Source organism: Pelophylax lessonae, assembly GCF_965119305.1.
Source record: "Pelophylax lessonae genome assembly, chromosome: 8".
Lineage (NCBI taxonomy): Eukaryota > Metazoa > Chordata > Amphibia > Anura > Ranidae > Pelophylax > Pelophylax lessonae.
In genome coordinates, this window is record NC_138775.1 from 102,552,698 (window position 1) to 102,579,627 (window position 26,930).

General features: G+C 43.4%; 1 protein-coding gene across 2 annotated transcripts in view; it reads left to right on the forward strand.

Moving 5' to 3' along the window:
- Nucleotides 1–837: 837 nt before the first annotated feature.
- PLA2G6 (phospholipase A2 group VI) overlaps nucleotides 838–26,930 on the forward strand; it is a gene marked incomplete at its 5' end in the record, with an annotated part of 152,139 nt that continues 126,046 nt past the window's right edge. For both annotated transcript variants that reach the window (XM_082266602.1, XM_082266603.1), the window contains 2 exons: nucleotides 838–1,046; nucleotides 6,105–6,320. In XM_082266602.1, coding sequence (XP_082122728.1) covers nucleotides 838–1,046; nucleotides 6,105–6,320 — 425 coding nt within the window. The remainder of the gene's footprint in view (nucleotides 1,047–6,104; nucleotides 6,321–26,930) is intronic.

The following is a 26,930-nucleotide window of genomic DNA, read 5'->3' on the forward strand; positions in this document are numbered from 1 at the left end:
GACCTCACTTCGAGTAGTCTTCACACTTGTTTACCCTCCTTAGCGCACATCACTTCAGGGGGTCTTCTCCCATGCTCACCAGCTTGTCGGGAGGCACTCATCTGTCTGTCCTCCTCTCCCAGCCCACACGGCGACAGGAGGCAGCAGTCCTTCTCCCAGGCTTCCTCAGCGTCGGGAGGCACACATCTGTCTGTCCTCCTCTCCCAGCCCACACGGCGACAGGAGGCAGCAATCCATAGACTTCCTCTGGACAAATTATAGAGACCTTCATTTCCTCATTCCGAACAGCTGAAGGCCTTTCAACTTCTTTACACCTTCCTGCTGCCTTTGGCAGCCGACACCCTATAGTAATTGGTGAACTTTCCAAACCAGGTGGGAATGTGTCTCCTCTCTGTGACTACATTCAGATTTACCTGACTTCCTGTCACAATATATAATGTTCAAGTAATAAATATCTATTTCTAAAATTGTGTTCAGCTAAGCAAATATTATGATTATCCCGTTCATAAATAACATTTTTGCTCCAATAAGCCAAAAGGTCACTCGAAAACATCCCAAGTAATGCAAAGGTAGAAGATCATTCTTATAATAAGATAAAAGAAAATCGGATTAAATAAATGTCTCAATTTATGTCCTACAAATAGAACAAATCCTTTTGAATTCTCTATTGAAACATTTACCAAAGCACTTTCAATGGTATATTAACCAAATGGCAGCAAATAAAGAAAGTTGATTGTTAGGAATTGCATATACTTTAAGCAGTCGTAATAAGGTTTTTAGCAATCTTTTTTATTAATAGACAAATATCTGTTTATTACCTTTTGTCAGTGATTTTCCATGGACCTGTTTGGACGAATCTTCAACACTGTAAATGCAGTGAGCAACCTGTTTATAAATCCTTATAAGGTTAAAGAGGTGCCTCTCCTTGACTATGTCGGTTGCCCTAGAATCAGAGAAGATGGACGGCTCTTGCTTTACAAAGGCAAATCTGCAAGATCTTGGGACTGCCTTTTAGTTAACCCACTGACACCACAAAATGCCTACCGGTTTGTATCTTTCTACTTTTGATCTAACACCAATATTTTTTATATTATGTTTTTCCAAAATTTGATTCAGTATCAGGGCGCTTGTATTAAAGTGTACGTCTGAGCAAAATAAGACCTATTCAGCACATCTCTGCAGTACATGCACATTTCCCCAGGTTTTATCTCTTTGAAAACCCTGCAGGTACAGAAAATACCCGTTAAAGAGGAAGTAAACTTTCATCACTAAATTGTGCCTATAATAAAGCTTACCTATAGGTAGTGTAAATATCTCCTAAACAGTGCAGGTTTAGGAGATATTTACACTACCTATAGGTAAGCCTTCTTATCATCACTGGCTAATGCGCTCTGAAAGATCGACCACCCGTGCCGTCCCTTCAGAGCCCTGTGCTGTGAACGGCGGCTCCCGTGCGCATGCGTTGGAGTGACATCATCGTGGCTCTGGCCAGTCACAGAGCTGGAGTCCGCGAACCTGGAAGCAAGACAGGTAAAGAGGGAAGCGGCCTCCTTTGTTTTTTAGGTAAGTGTCACATAATTTGCTAGTATGTGATGCATACTAGTACATTATGACATTACCTTGCAGGTAAAAAAAAAAAAAACGTCCAGCGGTTTACAACTGCTTTAATTCCATCACATGCAGTGATCTCCTAAGGCTTGATTCACACTAATGCATTTTTTCATGCTTTTTGTAGAAATGCATTTAATTTTTTTAACATGGGTTTCTTTGGAACATATTCACATCAATGCATTTTTGTGCCTCTGCGTTTTTGGAAAGGGTCTGGGTCTTTTTTTTCCCCCGCAAAATGCAGTGTTTTGCATGTAATAGACTTCAATGGACCTGCGTCCAAAATGCAAGTTTTTACCGCAATTTTTCCTCAATTTTCATTTTTAAATCTGCCCAACAACAAATTTTCCAAAAAAAACCCCATAAACGCAAATTGCGGTAAAATCGCAGTAAAAAAAACGTGGAAAGCACAGCAAAAAAGCGCTACAGAAATGCTCAAAAGCAACATGTATAGGTGTGAATCAAGCCTAACTTCCAGCAGTGAAAAGGAGGGGGGGAATGTTTGGGACTTTATATGAGGTGCGCGGTGGGATAAGCCATGCGTCTCCATCCCTATTCAATAGAATTGTAGAGAAGGTTGGGACTTTAAATGAGACATATGACCAGGTAAGCAGGAGACAATAAAACCATTTATTGTACATACATTGAAGAACCATAACATACAAGATGATAAATAATGATTGAAATAATGAATAATGAATAGCCCCAGATCCAGTGTTCATAAAAACAAAATTGGCAATTTTCAAGAGTAGTAGGATAATTGTATATATTAGCAACATCAATGGACTCATAAATCCAACCGTGGTAAAGTATCTATGTATATGACATCAAGAAACTCTCAACACGTTTCGTGGACCGTATGTGCCACTTCATCAGGAGTAGATGTCTAGCCATATCTATAAAAGATATAAGAGTATGTATAAGAAAATGGCAACAAAGATGATACATGAAAACTGGGCAGGGGGAAGGGGAGGGGGAAGAAAATTCCCCAAATGCATCAACTCACGTTGCAGACAAAGTGGACGCAGGCACCGGTGGTGAAGCATGGCTCGGAGTGTCATACTACTCTTGAAAATTGCCAATTTTGTTTTTATGAACACTGGATCTGGGGCTATTCATTATTTAAATCATTATTTATTATCTTGTATGTTATGGTTCTTATTGTCTCCTGCTTACCTGGTCATATCTCTCATTTAAAGTCCCAACCTTCTCTACAATTCTAACTTCCAGCAGTGAGCTGATAGGATTGTCACTACTGCTCTGTAATCCCATGCAGTGTTGTCAGCTTGGTCAAAGTTTCCTCTTGGTGGACTACAGAGCTGCATGATGACATCACCACTACCCCTCTCCTCATGTGAAAATGTTTCTTGTTAACATTGTCAGTAGATGTCAGTGGAATACCATTTCTAACATTAATGTTATACTAAGCGGATGAAATGTTTATTGATGTTAACCCATTGCCACGCCTCCAGCCAGCCCTTTAAGGGCTGGCTGGAGAGCTGATTGCTGATTGGGAAGTTCTGGCTCTTGTGACTGCTCTGATTGGCTGTCACAGTGGTCAATGTTTGTGAGCCCCTCCACCAGCTCCTGATTGTTAACAGTGTTCGTGAATTGTTAGTGACAGCTCTGTCAGTGTGCTGGAGCAAAAAGTGAGCAGGCTCTCAGCACACAACAATGACACACCATGGACCCATATGTGCAGCACGTGGGCGTTAAGGCCCACTTACCCTGTTGCTGAATACATGCATTGGACCGTGTGCAAGCAGTTAACAGCAAGAATTAGAGATGTTTGTGTGAAAATGAAGCTCCATCTGTCACTCTCTCTAAGATACTTCACGGTATATGATAGCAGGATAGGAAGAAACAGCAGGCAGCTTGTATAGCAGGGGAAAGAGTGACTGCCGAGATGTGAAAAAAGAGAGATTATGTAAATGAAGAGCATAAAATGTTTTCTGTAGTCCAGCACAAGAGAACTTGGGTGGGGCTGACAACACGGAGGCAGTGTTGTCAGCTAACTTCACCTTTTTTTTTTTTTTTTTTATGCTGGATTGGACCTGAAGGTAGCCAGCTGTAAATGGACCCGAGTCAGTTTACATCAGACTGCCCATAGAGGAGAATGAAGGATCAGATCAGGTCCAGGTAAAAACAGACAGCCCGGACCTGATTGTACTTCTTGTATGAAAGGGTCCTAATGCTATAAAACTTGTCAGTATTGACATGGTAGAAATGACATCTTCTATATACATATATTGGCTTTCTAAATTTACAGTTTCAGATTAAGCAACATGTGTCAGGCAAGGTCTGGAGTGCTTGTACTCCAAGTAGTTTGCACTGCATTATAACACAGACAAAAAAAAAACTACATTTGCACACCTGATTAAAAGAGATGTATGGGGTTTCTGTTTTTTCTGGAATCCTACTTCCCTAGGTGGATGCAGCATTGGTCCGATCTGTCCCCTGGCACCTCTACACTGAGAATGAGCAATCGAACACCGCCGATCGCTCGGCTCTCACAACTCCTTGAGCAGAGAGCTGCTGTCAGTCAGCAGCTCTCTGCTTTGCCCGCTTCTCGCTCACTGGTGCCCTGGGCTGTGAAGGGGGCAGAGCAGCCAGCTCAGGCTCTCAGCGGCTCGCTGAGAGGCTAAGCTGGGTGTCGGTCCAGAGATCTGGCGGATCCCGACTCCGTAGTCATGATGACGCTGTGCCTGGACTGACTTCTGTGACGTCAGCAGAGAGCCCGCTCTTTGCTGAAAATGGGTCACAGGAGTGCAGAACGGACTGCACTCCTGTGATCCATAGCAGATGTACAGCCAAACAAGATTGGCTGTACATCTTCTTTAAGACACAGCTCCTACTAAAGCTGTATGGGGGGGGGGGGGGGGGGGTAGAAGTTAATTGGTTGCTATGGGCATCTGCACAGGTTGAGATAAAACTCGTTTTAGACACTGGAGTTGATTTGCTAAAGGCTGATGAGAAAGGGTATTTTAGAAGTCTATATTTACTAAAACTATTGCATTTCCATGTTCTGTGTACTGGAAGTGCAGTCACTGCAGATCCTGAGGGGGACATGCAAGGAAAATAAAAACACAATTTTTTCTTGCACATGATTGGATGATAAAAATCAGCAGAACTTCTCCTCGTTTCAGCTCTTCCCCCTCAGATCTAGAGCAACTGCACTTCCAAGTTCACTTGTAGTGCACTGTATATTTGCCTTTAATAAATCAACCTCCTGTTCCTACCCCCAACAGGATTTGGTACCATCCTTGTATTTTATTCAATGCAGGAACTTGGCTATAGCAGCAAACAAACTAACCAAAGAATGTTCCAGTATCTCCTGCAGATTAAACTTGTTAATTCAGGCTTGTTCTATAAACAGTACAAATGGCAAAAGATGACCAGAAGATGGTAACCCCTTAACAACCAATAGGATTTCAGATTACTGAAGTCAGCTGATGTGATTTCTGATTGGTTTGAATTACTTCACTTTGGACATTGTCATTGATCTACCCTGCCATATTGTTTTTTTTCTGAGAAAGTCCACCTATTCTGTTTGCTCCACTAGGGTGACCTGACTGATTTCTACCATCCCCTCCAGAGATGTATATTTGGCTCAGTTCTACGTTTGCAGCCTCCATGGATTGTTTGTTTGCATCTTGGGCCAAAAGTCCCCTGTGTCCTGGCCTCAATAGATTCACTTTGAAGTCAATGGGTCTCATCACCTTGTGTTTCCCGGTCAGAGACCGAGGCAGACGGGCTTCATAGAGTTAAGGTGCAGGCGTTTTCAGGATACACAGGATTTGTGGCACAGGATGTAAACAATCCCCAGAGGCCAGGGCCATTAAATCAAGGTAAGTATGCATTTCTGGAGAGGGGGGATCTATTTAGTCACCTTCAAGGGGTAAACAGGATAAGAGCACTTTTCGCTTAAAGTGTTACTAAGCCCAGGACCCTGCATTCACTATATCTGGTCTCCCACAGTACACAGGACATGGAAATGCAATAGTTTTAGTAAATATAAATTTCTAAAATACCTTTTCTCATCAGCAGTTATAGCAGTCTTGTGACTTCTACTAGTGTTAGGTTAAAGCTTGCAGGAGGAGTTTTTATTCTGCTCTGATTGTCCTATGAGGCTGCAGGACCCCTAACCCTTTGTCTTGACAGTGCTAATTGGCCTTGTACTCTCCCAGGGAAAAAGAAAACCTCTCTAGCAATACACACCAAGCTGAGCATTGTGTAGCTTGAACCCCAAGGCTCTGTTCTATCAGGAGATGGTTTGGGGACTGTGGAAGAAGGGGAGGATCAGAGAAGACAGGATCAAACTGCCTTTTCACACAAAGCAGAGGATTAACCGCTTAGGTTCCACATTGAGTATAACTAGCATGCTTTACTGCATATACAGACTGATTTTACTGTTGTTGGTTTAGTAACACTTTAACTGTAAGGCTGTGCAACTTTTAAATGCTTTTACCATGCAATGTTGTACATTTATCTCTCAGCATCTTTCAGTTGGATTCAGAAACAGAGGCCCTACAGAAATTTAATGAGTACACAATCAAATTGCGTCCTTTTTATGAAAGCGCAAGGCAGGGACTTCGCCTTGACGCTGTCCAGCAGCTTACAGACTTTCTGCGCAGCCATCCCAACTGGTCTTTGGCACACGTGGCAGTCGAGATGGGACTTAGAGAAAGCTTTAGGCATAATGGCATTCTAAGGTGAGAGAAAACAATTATGCTGTTCACTGTTCTGTTTTACCAGAAGGTACCATTATGATTACCTAGCATTGTTCTTTAGGCATATTAATGTATATAAGTCATTGCATTGTTACACATTAAACTTAAATATTATTTTCTCATTTTTGACAAGTATTTCCTTATAGATCCCAGCAAACAACCTCCCTTCTTTACTGTATGCTAATACTGGACTGACAAATTTAAAAGTGCACTATTAGAAAAAAAACAACCTCCAGCTACAATTCTTCATTTTATTTAGTAAAGATAACGGAAAATTGTATACTCCCTTTCCGTAATTTTCCTTTCCTGGCGCATCTTCATGGCAGCACACACTGGGTTGTGAGTTTGCCCCCACAACCTGATAGAACTGGTTAGTTGTAAGTTCTAATGAGGGGCCCACCACAGCATTCTCTGTATCTATCACCAAAAAATGAGTGGGTGACTGTGTGCTGCCATGAAGGTGCGCCAGGAAAGGAAAATTATGGAACGGTGAGTATACAATTTTCCGTTTTCCTGTCGGATCATGGCAGCACACACTGGGAAATAACTCACTTTACGGGTGGGTGCTTATAACCTATATCACAAAAGGGAGTACATCCCTCACATTTTTGTAAATATTTTATTATATCTTTTCATGTAACAACACTGAAGAAATTACCTTTTGCTACAATGTAAAGTAGTGAGTGTACAGCTTGTATAACAGTGTAAATGTGCTGTTCCCTCAAAATAATTCAACACACAGCAATTAATGTCTAAGCCGCTGGCATCAAAAGTGAGTACACCCCTAAGTGAAAATGTCCAAATTGGGCCCAATTGGCTATTTTGCCTCCCAGTGTCATGTGACTCGTTAGGGTTACAAGGTCTCAGGTGTGAATGATGAGCAGGTGTGTTAAATTTGGTGTTATCACTCTCACTCTCTTACTGGTCACTGGAAGTTCAACATGGCATCTCATGGCAAAGAACTCTCTGAGGATCTGAAAAAAAAATAGTTGCTCTACATAAAGATGGCCTAGGCTATAAGAAGATTGCCAAGACCATACAGAGAAACTGAGCTGCAACACAGTGGCCAAGACCATACAGAGGTTTAACAGGACAGATTCCACACAAACGGGCCTCGTTTAGGTCAACCAAAGGAGTTGAGTGCATGTGCTCAGCGTCATATCCAGAGGTTGTCTTTGGGAAATAGGCATATGAGTGCTGCCAGTGTTGCTGCAGAGGTTGAAGGGGTGGGGGAGTCAGTGCTCAGACTATATTCTGCACACTGCATCAAAATGATCTGCATGGCTGTCATCCCAGAAGGAAGCCTCTTCTAAAGATGATGCACATGAAGGCCCGCAAATAGTTTGCTGAAGACAAGCAGACTAAGGACATTGATTACTGGAGCCATGTCCTGTGGTCTGATGAGACCAAGATAGACTTATTTGGTTCAGATGGTGTCAAGCGTGTGTGCAGCCAGGTGAGGAGTACAAAGACAAGTGTGTCTTGCCTACAGTCAAGCTGCTGGATGGAGTGTCTTGTCTGGGACTGTATGAGTGCTACCGGCACTGGGGAGTTACAGTTCATTGAGGGAACCATGAATGCCCACATGTACTGTGACATACTAAAGCAGAGCATGTCCCCCTCCCTTCAGAGACTGGGCCGCAGGGCAGTATTCCAACATAACAACCCCAAACACACCCACAAAGAGCTAATGGTAAAGGTGATGGACTGGCCAAGCATGTTTCCAGAACTAAACCCTATTGAGCATCTGTGGGGCATCCTCAAACAGAAGATGGAGGAGCGCAAGGTCTCTAACATCCATCAGCTCCGTGATGTCGTCATGGAGGAGTGGAAGAGTAACGCATAGTCTGCCTGTTTAGTCTAAAATGTCCTTAAGGCCTTTTGTGTAATGATAATTGTAACTCCTGCATCTCCTCTTGGGTTTTACTAGACTTCTGATAACTTGTGGTGCTCTCATCCATTTACACCTTGTTTACTCTTCCTGTGATTCTTTGGGATACCCAGTTTAATCCAGAGTTGCCTCAGATAAAACACATTTATTCCTGTTTATGTCCCAACGCTCTTAACACTTTTTCTGCAATTAAGTACAAAGCTGGACTCTAGATATACAAAGGTGAACTGTCCTCTAAGAGCCGGTTCTAAGTCGGAGCGACTAGAGTCGCTCTGATTAGAACGGTTCCATTGCACAGCATTGAGAGCAAGTCGCCTGACAAGTCGGAGTAGTGTGAACCGGCTCTAAGATGAAGGATTTGTAATTCGGTCTAGACACTTTTTTAAGTACATTGTAGCAAAGTGTCATTTCTTCAGTGTTGTCACATGAAAAGATATAATAAAATAATTACAAAATGTGAGGGGTGTACTCACATTTGTGAGATACTGTGTGTACCGTGTGTGTGTGTGTGTGTGTATATATATATATATGTGTGTGTGTGTGTGTGTGTGTGTGTGTGTATAATACACACACACACACACACGAATTGAGCACAAACCTCAAACCACAGTATCCCATAGTCGTAATAAGTAGCCAACTTTGAAAGAAGTCATTATAGCCCATCCATTGAAGCAAAGCCTCGTTAAATAAAATGAAAAGAACAAATGTGGGATGTTAAGGAGAAAATCTTTCTACTGAAGCAGGATTTTCAAAAGTGATGAGACCGCAAATCAGCCTTCTAAGGCCTAATTTAGTCAAATTGGAGACAAAGTTTCAGCTGTCACTAAAAAAGTCAAATTACCAAACAATATTTTTGTCTGGTATCCTTAAAAATAATTAAAAAATAAATAACTTCAGTACAGTACAGGTACAGTCTGCCATTCTGACAGAATGTGTCCCAACGATGGCTAAATCAGCTTTTCAGCAAAATGGCTTTCACCATATTATTCACCATTGAACCCCTCTGTGACCATTACCTCCTATTATTCGACCAATACCAATGCCCCCCCCCCCCTTTCACACAGCACACAGGAACAGAGCTAGCTGAGCCTGTCAATAACAAGCTGTGCCTTCCCCTGTCACCATTTTTTTTATTTTTTTTCTCTTGGTGTCAGGGAAACTCATCAGAAGTGACTTATGCTGATGGCACAGGAATGGGGCAGCGGACAGAAATTATACTTAGTGTTCTGATTTTAGACATGCGCACACTATAGATGGATATGATTGATTCACTATTCATTTAATGCTACAAAAGTCTCTTTTCCAATCCTCTACTTGTGTGCTATATTGAGGAATTACTACAAAACCCAATTAACAATGGATTGGGCTCAACCCCTCCCTCACTTATCAATAAACTATTGTCCAGGACAGGGATCCTCAAACTACGGCCCTCTGGCTGTTGCTGAACTACACATCCCATGAGGCATTGTAAAACTCTGACATTCACAGACATGACTAGGCATGATGGGAAATGTAGTTCCTGAACAGGCCATAGTTTGAAGAACCCTGGTCTAGGAGGAAAACATATGATCTAGTGTATGACAGCTCCCAATTATAAAACATATTATTATCTTTGTGCACACACAACATAAAACTCAAGACTATGCTAAAGTATATTATACTGTCTCAACTCCACTCAGATAATTTAACACTATAAATTAAAGTGTTTTAAAGAAATGTGCAATATGATGTAATGTATTACTATTGGTTGCAGATGGTTATCCAACAAACATTTAATGCTATAATGAGAGAGTCCACCAATAGACATTTAAAATGTGACGGAATACATAGTGGCTCCACATTGAGGGCATAAGCCTGTCCTGGGTCCTGAGCTTGTCGAACAGTCGACCTTGTATACATTGCATGTCTTTGACTTTGCTGTATAGGAACATCCATAAAATGCCCTAAAAAAGAGCTGCGTTTGTATTTTTCCAAGGTGTTATATTTAGATGCTGAGCTTATGATGAAAGTAATTTTTGCTTTATTAGCTGTGGTCTAGAGGAGGCAACATAAAGAGATACAACCTATAGATTTTAAAGTCTGTTCATTTTGGTATGGTCTATGTCCCCTCCCTCACACAGATATGCATGACACAAATGTCTTGAACAAGCACTTGGAATACTCCTGGTCCAGGGGAGGTTATAAGGTGTATACAGTAGGTTTGGTAATTAGTGCCCCTTGCACTGCCATTCACTCCCTCCCTCGCAAGAGTATCCACTCAGCAAACGCAGTAATAATGTCCACTCCCAATCCCAGTACTATGGGTATTGCACTTGTTCATTCGCTCCAGCATAGCAACATGTTTGCAGGTATCATGAAGAACAGAACATGCAAATATACATGCGTTTAGGCAAAGCACATTTTGAAGTATCTTAGGTACTTGTCAAACAATTTTGGTTCCCTCTGTACCAGCAGTATTTTCATTGAAAGCAGACCTTTAATAGGCAAAAAGGTACTTATCATTTTAGCTTTAGATAATCCTCATTGGGTATGTCCATAAGGAGTGGAGCTGGGCAGCAGGAAAGGAGCCTGGTTTTGCCGGTGATCCCAGCTGCTTCAGAGGCAATACAATCAAATGTGGCATATTTCCCCTATATAGCAGACTCAAACCTCAAAATGGCCGCCCAGAGTGCTAGTGACGTGATGACGTTACTTGCGGCCCCATTTTAATTCTAACATATGCAATTATATGAGAACAGGAACAAAAAAATATAGAGACAGGAGGAAAAGATGACAGAGTGAGGCGAGCCAAAGGGGGTAGCAATTACCTAATTCTCCACTAGATGTCTCTCCCTCCACACTAACACTGAGAGTGGGAAGAGAAACATACTGCCGACATACACTATATTGTCAAAATTATTGGGCCGCCTACCTTTACACACACATGAGCTTTAATAGCATCCCAGTTTTATTCCGTAGAGTTCAATATTGAGTTGGCCCACCCTTTGCCGCTATAACAGCTTCAACTTTTCTGGGAAGGCTATCCACATAGTTTAGGAATGTGTTTATAGGAATGTTTCCTATCTTACAGAAGCGTATTTGTGAGGTCAGGCACTGATGTGGGACGAGAAGGCCTGGCTTGCAGTTTCCGCTCTAATTCATCCCAAAGGTGTTCTATCTGGTTGAAGTCAGGACTCTGTGCAGGCCAGTCAAGTTCCTCCACCCCAAACTCGCTCATCCATGTCTTTATAGACCTTACTGCAAAATTGACTCTCTTTTTTTTTTTTGTTTATAGCGCATGATCAAAAAATCGCACAGGTGATCAAATACCACCAAAAGAAAGCTCTGTTTGTGGGGAAAAAAGGTACAACGTCGCATGACCGCGCAATTGTCCGTTAAAGTCACACAGTGCCGAATCGCAAAATAGGCCCTGGTCAGGAAGGGGGTAAAATCTTCCGGGGCTTAAGTGGTTAAGGACCTTGTTTGTGCACTGGTGTACAGTCATGTTTGAACAGAAAGGGGCCATCCTCAAACTGTTCCCACAAAGTTGGGAGCATGCAATTGTCAAATGTCTTGGTATGCTGATGACTTAGGAGTTCACTTCACTGGAACTGGACCAAGCCCAATCCTTGAAAAACAACCTAATGCCATAATCCCCCCCTCCCCCTCCAGCAAATTATTTGGACCAGTGCACAAAGCAAGGTCCATAAAGACATGGATGAGTGAGTTTAGGGTGAAGGAACTTGACTGGTCTTCACAGAGTCCTGACTTCAACCTGATAGAACACCTTTGGGATGAATTATAACAGAGACTGTGAGCCAGGCCTTTTCATCCAACATCAGTGCCTGACCTCACAACTGTGCTTCTGGAAGAATGGTCAAACATTCCTATAGACCCACTCCTAAACCTTATGGACAGCCTTCCCAGAAGACTTACAGTTGTTATAGCTGCAAAGAGTGGGCCAACTCAATATTGAACCCTATGGACTAAGAGTGGGATGCCATTAAAGTTCATGTGCGGGTAAAGGCAGGTGTTCCAATACTTTTTACAATATAGTGTATTTATACTATATCATTAGATCGTATATTCCAATGGCTCAAACCACTCATAATTGTAAATGCCACACCTTTAAACATCTTTAAACATATGCTAAAAGGAAGAAAAAAGGAGAGCGGTTAGGGTAAAAACGGGGAAAAACTTAGACTATCATTGAGGCCAGGTGGTTTTGTCGCTTCCAGCTCCCAAATTCACCTGGCTTCATGTTACAAAAGTAGGCAATCTTAGTCACTGCCTCTGTTGCTAGCGGGAACCACTTCCACTACCTTACAGCTCAAACATCTAGGGTCTCTGTCATGTTGTAGACACCCGTCATGAGCAATGGGGGCTCTTTAGATGTTAAAATCTCATAAATGTGGTCTTGTAGATGTCTACGGCCTGTATGGATGGTTTTCCTAATATAGAAGGACCCACAGGTGCATAGAATGACATAGACCACCCCCATGGTGTCACACATCACTTGTTGGTTGCATCTGAGGGTCTTTTCCAGTGGGCAAGACCTCCCTCTCCCCCTTTTTCCTGTAAGTACAGTAGTTGAGTGTTCCATATCTATGCAATCCAACACTCCTGTGTCATATTGGAGGCTTCCACTGTATATCAATATGCACCAATAGGTCTCCCACTGAGTTTGTCTTCCTGGACAGAATTTGTGAATGATTCGGGATAAATTAGTTCACTGTTGGGTCCCTGGTCAAAAAATGCCAGTGAGCCGCACATACATTCTTAACTTTGTTAACCAGCTTTGTGTATTGCAAAAATAGACAGACCTCTTTGTTTTATCCACTCTTTCTTCCTTTGTCTAAACAGTAGGGAATTATGATTGCTCTTTTTGGCTCGTTTATAAGCTGTATTGAGCCATCTATCTTTGTTTCCCCTGATTTGGAATTTGTTGTAACTCTCTTGCCTCCAATTCAAAATCAGTGCAATTCCTCCATGCCCTGAGATATTGGCCAATCAGGATGCCCCGAACCAATGACCGTGGATGGTAGCTGCTTGCGTGAAGTAAGCTATTAGTGGCCATAGATTTCCTGTATAGTGTGGTTTTTGTATATTAGTATATCACTCGCGCCACTTGTGTGTCCAATGTGGATATCAATCAAATGGATATAGTGGGAGCTGCTAGTTAAAACAATGAGTATTGTATAAAAGTGCAGGTAAGTAAAACTGCGCTACCCCTGTATTGAAAAAATTACGTAGTGCTAATGTGACAATAAATATATCTTAAAACAAATTATGTGTGCCATCCATAGGTAATTTTGATTTTAAAGTGCAATGATTGATTTAACAGTAAGATATTACCATACATATATCTGTTCCTTCCAAATGGTATAAAGTGCAATGTGCTATTATTGATTGCTCAATAAATAGATAATACAATTATAAAAGTAAAAAAGTGAATAAAAACCAGCCCAATATGCTCTAAAAAATTTCAACGTGAAAAAACATTTGGTATACAGTGCAGGGAAGAGCAGTGATGTCCTACAAATCAATCATGCATAAAAATCATAAAGTCCATAATGCAATAGTGCTAATACGAGATAGTGCAAATGTGCAATGAACAAAAGTCTTTTCATGTGATTCTTCAAAGTGCTGGTGCATACATATATGCAACAGTGGTGTGACCCTCCGCTTCAGTGTAAGATGGTAAGAATTCCCACTTACCAGATCTGGTGTATTCCAGGTGGCGTACGCCAGCAGGAATCCGTAAAAGCTTGGTCACAGTGGTTCCGGGTTCCTAGTGAGGAATGGGGGTCTGCGGCTCTTTCGCCTGTGTACTTTATGCTTCAGAAGCAGGCCAGGGCAAAGATGTGCGATTGTCCACCAGATCCCCAGTGAAACCTTTTTTCCCCGCCCAAGATCTTCCCCTAGGACCTAGACCTTTCTTCACCGATGTTGCTGTCAATACCACTTGATCTCAGCTCTTCCCCCAGGGAGGTGTGCGCTCCCAGCTTCCCCCAGGGCTGAAGAGTGGACGAGCTGTTTACTCCTCCGTCTAGAGTGGAGCAGAGGCTGCAGACATAACAGTCACCCGTGGGGATTCAATGTGCAACAGGCACCGGAGGAGGGAAAACAAGAAGAGGGCTCTGCATCCTTCTCCTCCCCTGGGGGAAGCTGGGAGTGCACACCTCCCTGGGGGAAGAGCTGACATCAAGGGATCCTTTGATAACGTCACGTGGTTTGTGACGCAACGCGTCGGGAGGCATCGGGTGACGTTTACTTCCAGTTTACGGCCGTAGCCGGAAGTACCCAGAGGATTGTTACCGCACTAGTGTGGCTGCCTGTTATCGTCATTTTAAATGTGAGTGTACTCTGTTTTTTTGAATAAATATTGATTTTAATGACCTACTTCATTATGGATATCAATATATTTCTTTGAGTACACTGGGAGTATTGGAGCATTCATTGTGAAATGCGGATTTTGAGGAATCAGTGTAAGTCAGTAGTCGCCGATATCTGTAATAGTTAATGAAGTTTAAAAAGGGAAGCGTGATATTGGCAGGGGACCTCAACTTTTGCCTTGAACCAGATATAGATAGTACCTCACATAGGCCTGGAAGTAGAATGTCACATCTCAAGATGATAAAGAAAAAATTGTACCAATGACAACTATTAGATATATGGAGGGTGTTAAATCCCAAAGAACGAGATTATACATTCTACTCCCAAGTACATGGGACATACTCCAGGATTGACTATTTAATGATAGAAAATAGATTGGTTGAGACAGTTGTAGAGGCAAAGGTTGGGGTCAAGACCTGGTCGGACCACGCATCGGTAGTAATGAGGTTAAATATCGCAGGGAGACAAATCCAATAAAAATACATGGAGAATTAATGAAGAGTTGATAAAAGATAAAGTCTGGGCGGCAGAAATGGAAAAAGAACTGGAGTTATTCTTCCAACTGAATGAAGCAGAGGAAATCTCAGAAAACATCTTATGGGAATCGCACAAAGCATACATACGGGGTATCTTAATATCTAAAGGGGCACAAAGAAAAAAGGATAGAGAGGCAAAAAAAGAAGGATTAATAAGAGATTTATGAATTAGAACAAAAACATAAAGTACAAGATGAAAAGATACATCATCAATTGGTAATTAAAAGAGATCAACTAAAAGCATTATTAGGGCAGGAAACCAGACAAGCGTTTAACAGAGTAGCCAGAGAAATATAATTATGGAGTAATAAAATTGGGAAGAAACTGGCAGGGATGGTTAAAAAAAAAAAAAAGTCCTGCAGCAACCCAAAGAGGGTCAGGCCCAAACAGATTACAGTGGGAAGAGAGATCCCCCCCCCCCCCCCCTAACCAAACTACAGCGAAACCAAGTTCAAACACCAGCTAGGCGATGTAGGGATGCACGGGCATCCAGGAGCCTGAAGGGACAAGGGAGAGGCCAGTCATTAGGCTTGAGATTCCCAAGCAGAACCATGGCGAGACCCCTTCTTCTTCTTACTCGATTTAGGGGGAACCTGGTGCCACCTTTCAGGTCTCTGAGGCAGGGGGATGGAACTCTGTAGCCTCCAATCCGGAAAATCAGTCACTGGAAAGTCTAAGGTGTCATAGAGGTGCTGGAGATCATCCTTGCTCCTCAGAACTGCTGACTTGCCATTCCTGGATGCTGAAAGGTGGAAAGGGAAGCCCCATCTGTAGACCACTTGCCAAGAGCGGAGAGCTTCCAGGGGACGCAAGGAACGCCTTTGCATAAGGGTTCTGCGGGAGAGATCAGAGAACAGGGAAAGCAGACCCCTATCAAAATCAATAACAGTTAGGTCTAGCCGCTTTCATGATCGCCTCCTTCAGGGAATATTTGTGTAACTTGCAGAAAACGTCTCTGGGTCTCTCCCCCTCCTGTGGCAAGGGGAGCAGGGCTCTGTGGACCCTATCTCCCAGCACTTGGCGGAATATTCCCTAAACTGGGGAGTAGGTCAGGGGCCCTGGTAGCTTCAAGGAACCCCCTGATGCAAATGTTCTGTCTCCTATCCCTGTTCTCATAATCGTCCAATTGATCCTTTAAAGAATTCAGAACCGCGTCATGTTTTATGGTAGTCTCCTTCACTGCTGATAATGAGTGCAATAAATCATCTTGTCCAGTTTCTAAGGAAGCCACCCTGTGCCCCAGGGCCTCTGTGTCAACCCGCAGTCCCTCCAGAGCCTCTGTGACAGAGTGCTCCACTTTGGTAGTAATCAGGTGGATAATCTCATTCTTAGTGGGCAAGGCCCTGATATGGGCCTTCCAGTCCCAGTCCCTATCCTGGTCCCCAGAATTGGTGGAGCGGGGTGATGCTGCATTATAGTGAAGAAAGGAGTCGGGGCTGCGCCCCTGTACCTGAAGGTGCGGAGGTCCAGCAGGGGAGACAAGCCCAGGAGTCAGCGTGGTGCAGAAAGAGCTATGGTCCGCCGCCATCTTGCCCGCCTTGTGTTTGCCTCTAGGTGTGGATGAAAAGAGGAGGTCCGTGAAGCGAGCGGAGGCCCCGCCGGGCGGTTGTGAGGAGGGTCGGCGCTTTGCTGTCATTGCTGGATGGTAGGTATCAGAGGTAGTTTCAGCCGCAGAACAAGTACAGGGCTTGGGGAAGCAGGAGCTCACCGAAGGTGCGTCCTCATGCCATCACAGTCAGGCCATGCCCCCCCATGTTAGCCACTTTAATCCTTCTCTCTTCTGCTCTTCAACTAACTACCTCTATGACAAAATGTCACCTCTGCCTTGACCTGACCTGGCCATATCTGTCTACAACAGTTCACTTTCATCCACACTGGATTCTCTTGCTCCTCTCACTACACGAAGTATCAGGCCCCGAACATTACAAGCTTGGCAGACTGACGACACCAGAAATCTAAAAAGACATAGCCATGCAATGGATCGATCGTGGTGTAAAACCAAATCCCAGCATGCATTCACCCAATATAAATCTGCCTTCTTAAAATACAATTCCTCCCTCAATGCTGCCAAACAAGCCTACTGTGTCACACTCTTTAATACTCTGTTCTCTAGTCTCTTCTCTACTTTTGACTCTCTACTTTCTCCACCACCATCTCTACCCAGTAACTCACTTTCTGTTCACGAGTTTGAAAATTACTTCAAAAACAAGATTGATGCAATTCTTGGGGGCATCTCCACTGCACAAACCTCTATCCTACTTAACATCCCATGTACAAATTCACACTCAACACTTCATTTTTGACCTTGCTACTACCGAAGAGGTTGCTAAAGTTTTCTCAGAAGCCCGCCCTACCACCCTGCATCATGTTCCCTCACAACTACTACGGTCACCCGCTTCTTCTATCCTATGCTCCCTCACTCACATCTTCAATCTTTCCCTCTCTACTGGCACCTCCCTCTCCCCCCTCCCCTATAAAACATGCCCTGATCACCCCTATACCTAAAAAGCCCACAGTGGACCCCACATGCCTGAACAACTTAAGACCCATCTCCTTGCTCCCATTTGCATCACAACTTTTAGAACGCTTAGTCTACATCCGTCTGCGCTCTTACCTCACTGACAACAACCTTCTTGACCCCTTACAGTCCGACTTTCGCTTACTACACTCCACTGAAATTGCCCTACTGAAACTCACTAATGATCTACTAACTGCTGAAACCAATTGCCACTACTCCATACTCCTACTACTAGAGGTCTCTGCAGCCTTTGATACTGTTGACCACCCCCCTCCTCAAAAGAAAAAACCTCCACTCTTTTGGCCTTCAAGACTCTGCGCTCTCCTGGTTTTCCTACCTGACACAGCGCTTCTTCAGTGTTACTTATAACTCAGTTTCCTCCTCTCCACTTCCTATTTCTGCAGGAGTACCTCAAGGTTTTGTCCTCGGACCCCTCTTCTCCATTTACACCTCTTCCCTTGGTCAATTAATAAACTCCCATGGCTTTCAGTATCATCTCTATGCTGACAACACACAAATCTCTGTACTCCTCACCTCACTCCTTCAGGCTCCTCTCGCATTACTAACTGACATCGGCATGGATTACACACCACTTCCTCATACTCAATTTTTTTAAAACTGCGCTTATAATTTTTCCTCTGGCCCGTGCCCCCTCCCCTGACTTCTCCATCAAGACCAATAATACAACTATCAGTCCCTTCCCTCATGCCAGTGTGCTAGAGGTAATCCTGGACTCTGACCTGTCCTTTCAGCCCCAAATCCAATCACTGTCCAAATCTTGCAGACTTTGCCTCTGTAATATATTCTCCAAAATACACCCCTTTCTAACCGTTGAAACCACTACGCAACTTATTCACTCCCTTGTTATCTCCCGCCTTGACTATTGTAACTCCCTCCTCATTGGCCTACCTCTCCGAAAGCTATGCCCTCTTCAGTCTATCATGACTGCCACTGCCAGACTCATCCACCTTACCAACCAGTCAGTGTCGGCGCCACCCCTCTCTGCTAATCCCTCCACTGGCTTCCTATTGCCCAAATCATAAATTTCAAAACACTAACAATAACGTACAAAGCCAATACCAACCCTTCCCCCGAGCTACATGCTTGCCTCAAGTACTTCTCCAGAGCCTCTCCCATCCTCTGGAACTCACTACCCTAATCTGTCTGTTTATCTCCTGCTCTAGCCACTTTTAGGCGATCCCTGAAAACTCATTTTCAGGGGGGCCTATCCTGCCTTTAGCTAATAACCGAATATTCTACTTCCCTCATCAGTTCATCCCTCACAGTTACTACGTTTTGTTTCACCAGCCCCTCCGTATTGGATTGTAAGCTCGCAGGAGCAGCGCCCTCCTAACCCTCTTGTGTTGAATTGTATTGTTGCTGTATTGTCTCCCTTTATATTGTAAAGCACTGCGCAAACTATTGGTGCTATATAAATCCTGTATAATAATAATACTGAAAAGTTCTGTCAACATACTCGCTTACCGATTCTGTAGGGGAACAATTACCTGAAATTATCGGTTGTCTGGGGGGGGTCTACTAGAGACTTTTGTACCTTAGGGAGGGAATAGAATACAGGTACCCTAGGGAATTCAATCTTTAGAAATTCCACTGTCTCCTTAGCTAGAAGTCCCTCCTTTTGTGCCTCACTAATTATATCATAAAGTGCTCTTTGTTCTCTCTCTCCATGTTGATGGGTAGTAAAGTACATACTGGTCAGAGTTGCTCAGAATTTTTCTGTACATACCTATGTATTTCCCTATCCATCGTGCCTATACCCCCCCCCCTCCCCTTCCCTCCCCTTGTCGACAGTTTTTATAACCAAATTAGAATTGAATCTCAATTCACTTAGAGCAGCTCTTTCCGAGTATATTTGGGTTATCTTGAATATAATAATCCCTCCTCTGCTTTCTCCCATAACTGCCTTTACAAAGCAGGAGACAGCCGGTACTACCGACAAGGAGGGAAAAACACGTGATCTCTTATACAGGTTAACATCCTTCAGGGGGATCATTTCCACTTTTATCGAAGGGATATCCTCCTTTTCTTCACCCGCCTCCAAAGCTAAATCCAGCATAGTTTACAAAACTCTCATCCGAACCATCTTTTGAATCGATGTGGCCCTCCTCCCACAGATCTATTAAGTCTCAGAGGGCCTGATATTTCTTCCTAGTGGTGAGCAGCTCTTTTAAGCACTCTTTATGGATGCTGCTACACAGCAAAGTCAAAGATACGCGATGCATACAAGAGGGACCAAATCAGGACCCAAGACAGGCTTATGCCCTCAATGTGAAACCACTATGTATTCAGTCACATTTGAAATATCTGTTGGCGGACTCTCTCATAGCATTAAATGTTTGTTGGGTGGCCTCCTGCAACCAATAGTGATACAATAAATCATATGCGCATTTCTTTAAAGCACTTTAATTTATAGTGTTAAATTACCTGAGTGGAGCTGGGACAGCGGGATATATTTTAGTATAGTCGTGTGTGTGTGTGTACAAATTCAAGTATTTTAATATATACATAATAAAGATAGTGATACGTTTTTATAATTGGAATCTGTCATACATTTGTACTTTGTATGTATATTCTATTAGATCATATTTTCTCCTCCAATAAATACTTTATCGATAAGTGAGAAAGGGGTTGAGCCCACATCCATTGTTGGTTGGGGTTTGTAATATTTGATTTTGTAGAGGGCTCCCTCACCAGTTTAGATTGTAAAAAAACAAACCTTGTAGGATCCTGTGCGGTTCTCTTTTGTATATTGAATAATTACATCATACTTCCTGGTCCTGAGTTCTAAATATGCCCTATTATTGTCCCATAATTGTAATTTTTTATCCTAGTCTTTGGCCTATGCTTAATAACTGTATGTGTATTCCCATTATATCATTAATTAGTTATTTACAAGTATATGATATACAAAAGGCCATTCACAGGGAGCTTTGTATTCTATTAGTGAATACAGACTGTTCTCTGAATGGGTGAGGCAAGAAGCAGCGGATAAAGTCACAATCTACGACTCAGTGATAAGCTCCTTTCAAAATAGGCTTTGTATTCATTCATTTGTATTCATTCAGACCCCAGCTCAATGTGCTTTACCTACTCCAGACCTCTGCATTCTATGTAACTGTTACATACTTCTGACTTCTGAATTCTGTACATAGACTCAAGTATTAAAGTAGAAGTCCACCCTAACACTAAAATCCCTGCATCTACAGACATCCACGATCTAACACTAACCTATCTAGCCCTGTAAAGAAGAATTCAGTATACATACCTTTTTTGAAGCCAATCCGACCCGATCCCACGCTGAGTTGTCATCTGTGACTTTACTGTAGAGGTGGGTGCGGAGGACACAGCCAACAATGGAAGCCCCATAGTAAGTGTATGGGTGACGGGATTTCCCATTCATTTCACAGCTATTGTCATCTGTGTCCTCTGCAGAGTTTCCACTGCTGGAGACCAGACCGGATGGGCTTTAAAAAAGGTGTGTATACTGATTTCTTCTTTACAGGGCTAGATTGGCTAGTGTTACATAGTGGATTTCTAAAGACGCAGGGATTTTAGTGTTAGGGTGGATGTACACTTTATGCCCCTCCCACTGTTAGAGTAATTTTGCTACACCCAACATTTGCTGCTATTAGCCCTGCACCCCCTTCTCTGAACTTCTTTCCCAGGAATTCTGATTTTCACAATTTTGTGGATTGTGTAGGACTGTCCCATATTCTCACCCTACTTCTGCTGTGCCTTGTAAAGGGGTTGTGCCCCACTAAGGCTCTGCGCCTGTACACTGTGCCCACAGCTCATTTACATGCAAATTGCTTCATATGTGCTTGTGAATTAACTGGCATGCACTTTGCATATGAATGAGTGGATATTGGAGTTTGAATATGAATGAATTTCTCCATCTCATTCTTATGCAAAGTCAAAGGAAGCACCTCCTTGGCCCCAGTCACATTGCACAGACGATGGGAAGACTTCCTGCTGTAGCGGATGCTGGGTGTGAGAGGCAGATGCTGGAGGGGCAGATGCTAAACATGCCATGTGGGCGGACTGCAAGGGCAGAAAGGAGCTGCTGGGATGGAGCTGAGATGGGAACCAGGGAGTGGAGTGACCGTGATGTGAATCCTGGAGGACTCTGCTGGTTGTGGGGCACTGTAAGTACAGAGTCAGTGAGAGTAACCTGGGGTACGGTGAGTAACTTGTACCTTTGTAAGTCAGGATGATTGGGTGACTGTGAGTACAGGGTCAGAGAAACTTTAACATTGTGAGTAAATGGGACAATGGGAGTAACTGGGGCACTGTAACTTGGAGGCCCCATCTGCACTGCAAGTACCAAGGCATTGTGAGTAACCGAGGCACTTGGAGTATTGTGGCAGTGTGAGGGCTGAGGCTCTGTGGGTAAATGACACTGAGTACTAGGGCACTGCGGGTGCTGAGACATTGGTTTTACAGAGGCACTGTGAGTGAAAGCAGGTGGAGAGGATGTTGGGGGCTGTGTGATCAGTGAGCGGAAGAAGAGGACACTGGGGCTGTGTGTTCAGTGAGTGAGAGCAAGAAGTGAGGCAGCCGGGGACCTGTGTAACCTGTGAGAAAAAGCAAAAGGTGTGGAGGCCGGGGGCCATTTGGAAGCAGGAGGTAAGGACACCGGGGCTGTATGACCTGAAAGCAGGAGGACAGAACGACTAGGGGATCAGGAGGAGAGGACGCTGGGAGCCATGTGATCAGTGACTTATCAAATCAGACCAGAGAGGCAGAAGGAGCCTAAAAATGAACCTAAAAAGGAAACCTAAAAAGTGGCTGAAGAACTTGTGCAGGAAGGAGGGTGTCAGGTTCATGGAGAACTGCGTTGACATTCCAGTTGGTTACCGGCTCTATAGCAGGGACAGACTGCACCTAAATGGAGATGGTGCAGCTTTGCTGGGGAAGAAAATGGCCAAAAGGTTAGAGGACCTTTTAAACTAGGTCATGGAGAGGAAGTGTGGGGTGGGGGGTGGATGGGAATAGAGGAAACTATTACAGACAGTGAGGGAGGGACAGAAGGTACTACTGTGGTCAGTATTGGAAGTGAAATTGGAGTACCTAAGACCATTACGCGTAGGCTGGCAGAATTCTACTGCAGCCTCAGAACTAATGAGGATGAAATATAAAATGCTCCCATGCAAGAAAAGCAAGCATGCAAGGGAGGCGGTTACAGCCCTGGCTGAAACCTTTGAGAATGACACAAATATATTACTTTTCACAAAGTCTGCTGTCTCTGTTTTTATGATGGCAGTTTGCATATACTCCAGAATGTTATGAAGAGAGTAGATGAATTGCAATTAGTTGCAAAGTCCCTCTTTGCCATGAAAAGGAACTTAATCCCAAAAAAAACATTTCCACTGCATTTCACCCCGGCCACAAAAGGACCAGCTGACATCATGTCAGTTATTCTAGCTTTTAGCACAGGTGCCAGTGTTGACCAGGACAAGGCTGGAAGTAAGCTTGTTTAGGAATGGCAGCAGGCAGGTGTGCACGCACAGTGAGGCAAAGACTTTTAGAGGATGGCCTGGTGTCCAGAAGGGCAGCAAGGAAGCCACTTCTCTGCAGGAAAAACATCAGGGACAGACTGATATTCTTCAAAAGGTACAGGGATTGGACTGCTGAAGACCGGGGTAAAGTCATTCTCTCTGATGAATCCCCTTTCCAATTTATTTTTTTATTTATTTTTTTGTGGCATCCTGAAAAACACCTTGTCTGGAGAAGAAAAGGTGAGCTTTACCATCAGTCCTGTGTCATACCAACAGTAAAGCATCCTGAGACCATTCATGTGTGGGGTTGCTTTTCCGCCAAGGGAGTGGGCTCACTTACATTTTTGCCATGAAAAGCACAGCCATGAATAAAGAATAGTACAAAAACATCCTCCGAGCGCAACTTTTCCCAACCTTCCAAGAACAGTTTGGTGACGAACAATGCCTTTTCCAGCGTGATGGAGCAACTTGCCATAAGGCAAAAGTGATAACTAAGTGGCTTGGGGAACAAAATATTGAAATTTTGGGTCCATGGCTAGGAAACTCCCCAGACCTTAAAGTGGAACTCCACCCAAAAGGGGAAGTTCCGCTTTAAGGACTGACAGGTCCCAGAAGACTGCATCCACCATTCAGGATGCGCAGCCCTACTCGTGCATGAGCAGTAGGCAGATGGCTGTGAAGCCTCCAGCTTTCACAGCTGGGTGCCCATAGTAAAGATGCCAGCGCCGCTGAGCAAGGACAGAGGATGAAGATGGCTGGGTGAGCTCATCACTGGACCGTGGGAGAGGGGAGTGGGTTTTTTTAACCGGTTGCCGACCGCCGCACGACTATATACTGCGGCGGTCAGCCCCGGCCAGGCAGAGTGACGTATCGGTACGTCACTCGCCTGTCACTGACTTGCGAGCCAATTGCGGGCGGGCGCGCGCCCGCCCCGGCTCGTTCACTGACAAGTCAGTGCGTGTGACCGGTGGACCCGATCGTCTGCCGGTCACTTATGATCGCTCCGGTGAAGGGAAAAAGGCGGGGCGGCTTATGTAAACAAGCCGCCCGTCATTCTCCCTGGTGTAAAAATGAAGATCAGACGGTTCTACTATGTAGGACCATTGATCTTTGTTTTTACCCCAATAGCCATGTCCCACTACAGTTAGAAACACGCCCCTAGGACACACTTAACCCCTTCCTCTCCAATACAGTTAACTCCTTCCCTGCCAGTGTCATTTTTGCAGTAACAGTGCATATGTATAGCACTGATTACTGCAGTAATGTCACTGGTAACCCCAAAAGTGTCAAAAATGTCAGTCAAGGGTCCGATCTGTCGCAGTACCGCAAAAAAAAATCGCAGATCGCCGCCATTATGCGTTAAAAAAAAAAAAACACCAAAAATGACAAAAATCTTTCCCTTTGTTAGTAAACGCGATAACTTTTGCGCAAACCAATCAAAATACGCTTTTTGCGATTTTTTTTTTTTTTTTTTTTTTTTTTTTTTTTTTTTTTTACCAAACATATGTAGCATAAAACAAATTGGCCGAAAATGTTAAAAAATTTAGATTTTTACATTTTTTTGGGGGGAATTTCATATAAAAAATGTGAAAAATATTGTTATTTTTGCAAAATTGACGCTCTTTTTTTGTTTATAGCACATGATCAAAAAATCGCACAGGTGATCAAATACCACCAAAAGAAAGCTCTGTTTGTGGGAAAAAAAGGACGTCAAATTCGTTTAGGTACAGCGTCGCACGACCGCGCAATTGTCCGTTAAAGTCACGCAGTAAAAAATCGCAAAAAAACCCCTGGTCTTTTAGCAGCCAAATCCTCCGGGGCTTAAGTGGTTAAAGTCAGCTGCTACACTTTTTGCTACGCTTTAATCTCATTGAGCACTTGTGGTTAATCCTCAAGAGGCAGGTTAAAAAAAAAAAAAAATTCTGACAAATTCGAAGCATTGATTTGAAGAATGGGCTGTCATCAGTCAAGATGTGCCCAGAAGTTGATTGACAGCATTCCAGGGCAAATTGCAGAGGTCTTGAAAAAGAAGGATCGACACTGCAAATATTGACTCTATAAAAGCCTTTGACACTTTAAGAAAAATGCTTTTGTAATTATACTTCAGTATACCATAGTAGCATCTGAAAAACAATTTAAAAACCCTGAAGCAGCAGGCTTTGTGAAAATTATTATTCGTGTCATTCTCAAAACTTTTTGCCAGGGCTTTACGTAGTTACATTGTTAGTCTGGTTGAAAAAAAGACACAAGTCCATCTAGTTCAACCAATAAAAAGGGAAAAAATGGTGGAATCCTTGTGGCTTGGGCTTCAAGGGGAGGAAACAAATGGGAAATTCATAGTGGGTGTATGCTACAGGCCCTTCCACCTGAAGGATGAAGAGGAGACAGATCACCTTTTACAGTTAGAATTGGTGGAAAAGTAGGGCAATGTGATTACATAGTTACATAGTTAGTGAGGTTGAAAAAAGACATCAGTCCATCCAGTTCAACCTATGATGCGTGTGTGTGTTTGCTTTTAACCGTACATTGTATACCTCTGTATGTTGTGGTCTTTAAGAAGTCCATCTAATAGTTTTTTGAAACTATCAATGGTCCCTGCTGATACGACTGCTTGTGGAAGAGAATTCCACATCCTTACCGTTCTTACAGTGAAGAACTCCCTACGCACTTTAAGGTTAAACCGCATTTCCTCTAGTTTTAGTGAGTGGCCACGTGTCTTATTGTATTCCCTTTCTCTGAATAGTTTGTTCCTTATGCTCGGGTCACCAGTACAGTATTTGTACATTGATATCATATCCCCCCTCAATCGTCTTTTCTCCAGAGAGAAAATGTTCAGTGCTTGTAGTCTTTCCTCATAGCTGATGTCCTCCATTCCCCTAATTATTTTTGTTGCCCTTCTCTGGACTTTCTCCAGTTCCAGCACATCCTTCCTGAGGACCGGTGCCCAGAACTGGACAGCATACTCCAGATGTGGCCGGACCAGAGTCTTGTAGAGTGGGAGAATAATCTCTTTATTTCTGGAGTGAATCCCCTTTTTTATACATCCCAGTATTCTGTTGGCTTTGCTTGCGGCGGCTTGGCATTGCATGCCACTGCCAAGCTTGTTGTCTACCAGTACCCCTAAGTCCTTTTCCATCCTAGACTCACCCAGAGGTTCCCCCCCCTAGTGAGTAGCTTGCTTTCTGGTTTCTGGCCCCCAAGTGCATTACTTTACATTCATCAACATTAAACCTCATCTGCCATGTAGTTGCCCACCCCGTTATTTTGTTCAGGTCTGCTTGCAAGGTTTCCACATCCTGCATAGAAGATATTGGCATGCCTAGTTTAGTATCATCTGCAAATACTGAGATTGTACTCGATATCCCCTCCTCTAGATCATTTATGAACAAATTAAACAGGATTGGTCCCAGGACAGAACCCTGGGGGACCCCACTTTCCACACCCGCCCAATCCGAGTACTCCCCATTAATCACCACCCTCTGTACTCTCCCCTGGAGCCAGTTCTCTATCCAGGTACTCACCTTCTGATCCATACCTAACTTCCTTAGTTTGTACAGTAATCGTTTGTGGGGAACGGTGTCAAAGGCCTTTGCAAAGTCCAGATACACCACATCCACAGGCTTACCTTTATCTAGGTGGCAGCTCACTTCATCGTAGAAGGTTAATAGATTGGTTTGGCACGAACGATTTTTCATGAATCCATGCTGATTACTACTTATAATACCATTTTCATTACTAAAGTCTTGTATGTGG